At 47.3% G+C, this 3767-nt stretch overlaps 1 protein-coding gene across 1 annotated transcript; it reads right to left on the bottom strand.

Moving 5' to 3' along the window:
• Positions 1-209: 209 nt before the first annotated feature.
• LOC125466286 (cyclin-dependent kinase 5 activator 1-like) lies at positions 210-2719 on the bottom strand. Its single transcript, XM_048560592.2, has one exon. It carries the CDS (start codon positions 1935-1937, stop codon positions 1047-1049), a length of 891 nt encoding a protein of 296 aa, XP_048416549.1. The 5' UTR covers positions 1938-2719; the 3' UTR covers positions 210-1046.
• Between the last annotated feature and the right edge of the window lie 1048 nt (positions 2720-3767).

The following is a 3767-nucleotide window of genomic DNA, read 5'->3' on the forward strand; positions in this document are numbered from 1 at the left end:
TTATTGTTAAATAAAGTAGATGATAGCACAAATGCCCAGGTTGTTTTAATGACTTAGGATAAAAAACTACATTTTAATACAGAATTAAACTATAAACTAAGACATCCTGGGAAGTGGGGCTGTTTACCATTGCCATTAATCAAATCAAGCTCCAATCTGAGACAAAATTTCACATTTGTCACTGAAATAAAACTCCCAAACAGGCGCAGTCAGTCATGAATGATCAGTGCATTTATTCATCACAGTACAAAAATAAATAGAAATAAAAAAAACATTAACATAAAATACAGCCACGGCTGTTCACAGCATTGTGACACTAATTTTCTCAATTTCACCCAGACACACACACACACACACACATACATACACCCTACACACATACGACAAATAACACCGTTTGGTCAACAAAGATTTTCATTTTTTAAATAACAAATTGCACTGGGAAACATTTTCATAATATTAGCACTTTCAAAATGTACAACTGAAGTCTCTCAGGCAGACTTCCGTGTGAAAATGGCACATTCTTAGTAGGTTCTGATAGCAGAGAAACAGAAGTCACGTGTATCCCAAAAGGACATTAAACATGTGTGTGTATATATATATCCCTTCTTCTCCATGTCGATAAATACTTCTTCAAAACATTTAATGGAAAAAGAACTATCCCAATACTCAAATGTTTTCCTTGGTGATTTTTTTCTTGTTGTTGTACTAATATCGGTTTCAGGGACACACAGATACTTTGCATGCACAATACCAATGTAGCAATTTAAAGAGATTTTTTTTTAAAAAAACGTGCCGTTATTCCAGGACCGGTTTGAAATTTGTTCTAAAACACTTTTTTTGTAGCAGCATGGAAATAAATCCCATTCAGAGTAGAACCCCCTTGACACACACATACACACGCGCACACACATAAAGGAAAAATGATGCACACTCAAGTCAGTCGAGGTGTCGGTTAGGTTCTAATCGATTCTCGAGATTTTGTGTGTCTCTGGGTTCAGTGATGCAGCCAAGGTGGGGAGGGGATGGGGGAAGTCAGACCTCAGTCACCGGTCCAAGCCTATGAGCATTCGTCCACTGTCGTCCTCGTTGCACTCGTTTTTGAGGTCAGCGAAGACCTGGGTGAAGAAGTGGGGATCGGCGTTGATTTGCAGCATTTTGGCGCTCATGGCGTCGATGATGCTGAGGCAGCGGTCCCAGAAAGCTTCCTTGCAGCTCTCCACCAGGAAGGGTTTGAGCGGGTAGGAGATCTCGTTGCCCATGTAGGAGTAGGACAGGTAGAGGCAGGTCAGGAGGCTGGCCTGCAGTTCGTGCTCGCTGGCGAGCTCCGGGGAGATCACGTCTCGGCACAGCATGTAAACAAAGACCACGTTGGCCGGAGCCACGAACCCTTGGTCCTGCCAACCCTGGAGGAGCAGCGAGCGGTCGACACTCCTCAGCCACAGCACCGGCTCGCTGGGGGACAGGTGCTTCAGGCGGTAACAGCGGCGGCACAGGAACTCGCCCAGGCACTTGAGCAGCTCGCTGGTGGACGCCTGCACGATCACCCTCTTGGGAGACGAGGCGGAGCCCAGCCGCGGGCTCTTCTTGGGGGTCGAGGCTGTCTTGGAGCCCGGGTTGAGCCGCTGGGCCGGCGGTGGCTGGGCGAAAGTGGACAGGTTGGCGCAGGACAGCGACTTCTTCAGGTTCTCGTTGTTGAGGTGGGTCACGTTGCTCTGGTAGCTGTTCGGGTTGACCTTCTTCGAGCTCTTCTTCTTGGCCGAGGCGGCCACGATGCGCTTCCAGGGCAGCACCGAGATGAGGGACTGCCGCTTGAGGTTCTTCTCCTTGCAGTTCTTGCTGTTCTGCACGGCCGTGTACTGACCCACCGTGGCCGAGCCATCCTCAAACAGAGCCGCCTTCCTGTAGCTGGGGGACAGAGACAACACCGTACCCATGGTGGAGGCACTCACGGCTGTCCTTGGGGGTGGGCTCGGGCAGGGGGGCTTTCACTGCTCAGCCTCCGGGGCTGGGGCTGGCGGGGGGGGGGGCACTGCAGATGCTGCCGAGGTCTCACTGCGTCTCTGGGAGCCGCCTCCCCCCGATCCTCGCAGATGTTGCAGCGTACTCGTTATTTTCCCAATGCAACCAATTTTTCTTAAAAAACAGAATAATCAGGGATTAATCCAAATCATCTGAAAAGTCCAGTTTTTGTTTTAAATTGTGTCCACTCCCGCTGTTTTTCGTTTGGAAATCTGCAGCGCTGAGATTAATGGCGATGTGTCACATACACACACACATACACACACACACACACTGCAGTAAAATGGCAGATTCACCGGTTTGTCTAAAGGCAACGACGTTGAAGCTTCCTCCTCCTTCTCTGAGCGTGGCAGAACTCAGTAACAAGCCCCCGGCCCCGTCTCTCCTCTCTCCCTTGCCCCGGGTTTACAGGAACCAGACCTCGTCCTCCTGTTGGTCCAGGGAGGGTCAGGATGCCCCGGACGTGGGGAAGGGATTCCCCGATTGCTCTCCCTCTAAACGGGTGGCTGTTTTCCGGGCTGCATGTTGCGGGAGATGGAGCCAGCCTCTCGCTCCCAGTCAGGGTCGGAGCACAAAGAGAGGGGGCTTCAGGGCTCTCACCACCTCTCGGTTCCCGCAGATACCTGCGTCTTTCTCTCCTGTCTCTCTAGCTGCATCTACGCCTTCCTCACTGAAACTGTTTTTTTCTCTTGCATTCTAACACACCCCGCCCCCCGCAGGAGCACCAGTCATAACACACAGCTTTCCAAAAAGGGGAGGGTATTATAATTTCACTTAACCCTTTAGCTGCCACACAAGCTTTGATTGAGTGTAACATTGTCCCGAGTGCAGTTTCAATGAAGGTGTGTTGAACAATATTTGTCCCTCAATTCAAACCTTTAAGAAAGTGTTTAAACCCTTCCGCCAACTGAGCGTAAATTGGCTATTGTGTTTTCCACATTACAAGTTCTGAAGAAGTATCATGCAGGACCCAAAATGTTAACTGTTTCTCTGTCCACAGATGCTACCAGACCTTCTGAGTTTCTCCAGCGTTGCCTGTTTTTTGCACGTTCGAGTGGATGCGAAGTTTTGCAACATCCTGACATTGGCAAAGGTGCAAATAAAATTCACTACACATCTAAAGAAGGATGACCATACACAAAATGGTAACTGGTTTTTCTGCACAGGTGCTGCAAGACCTGCTGAGTTTTCTAGCAATTTCTAATTGTATTTCTGGTTTCCAGCATTCCACATTTCTGTAACTTCTTTTCCACCCTAGCTGTTTTTACACATCTTAGGGCTACATTCTCATTAGAGACACAACTGACGGTTTAACTTGAGGGTCATCATGCCTCAGGCCAGAGCAGATGTTGAGAAGGGCAATCTTTTATGGTAACTCAGGCTGTGCAGGAATTGAAGCCATGCTGTGGGCAAATCAGTCATTTAAGCCAACCAACCCCTGGTATAAAGGTGCAAGCAAGTTCCCTTCAAAGCAAATTAATTTTTCCAGATATTGTTTTCTGTGTATTCTGGACTTGTTCATATTTCTTTTCCTTATTTCCCAAAGTAGAATACTTGGCAGAAAATAGAAGAAACTTGCATTTATATTGGGTCCAAATAGACTCATAACCATAGATCATTTATTATGACAATATTTTTGTTTGTTGTAGAGAGAATATGTGTAATCAGTAATGTGTCCAGTTCCAAGAATTTTCTTCAAATCTATTCTGGAAGAGTTGAAATGAATTGCAATAACATTGGCTTTG

Source organism: Stegostoma tigrinum, chromosome 31, assembly GCF_030684315.1.
Source record: "Stegostoma tigrinum isolate sSteTig4 chromosome 31, sSteTig4.hap1, whole genome shotgun sequence".
NCBI classification, from domain to species: domain Eukaryota; kingdom Metazoa; phylum Chordata; class Chondrichthyes; order Orectolobiformes; family Stegostomatidae; genus Stegostoma; species Stegostoma tigrinum.

Coding starts and splice junctions, on each gene's coding strand:
- LOC125466286 (XM_048560592.2), bottom strand. CDS start 1,937: ATGGGTACGGTGTTGTCTCTGTCCCCCAGCTACAGGAAGGCGGCTCTG.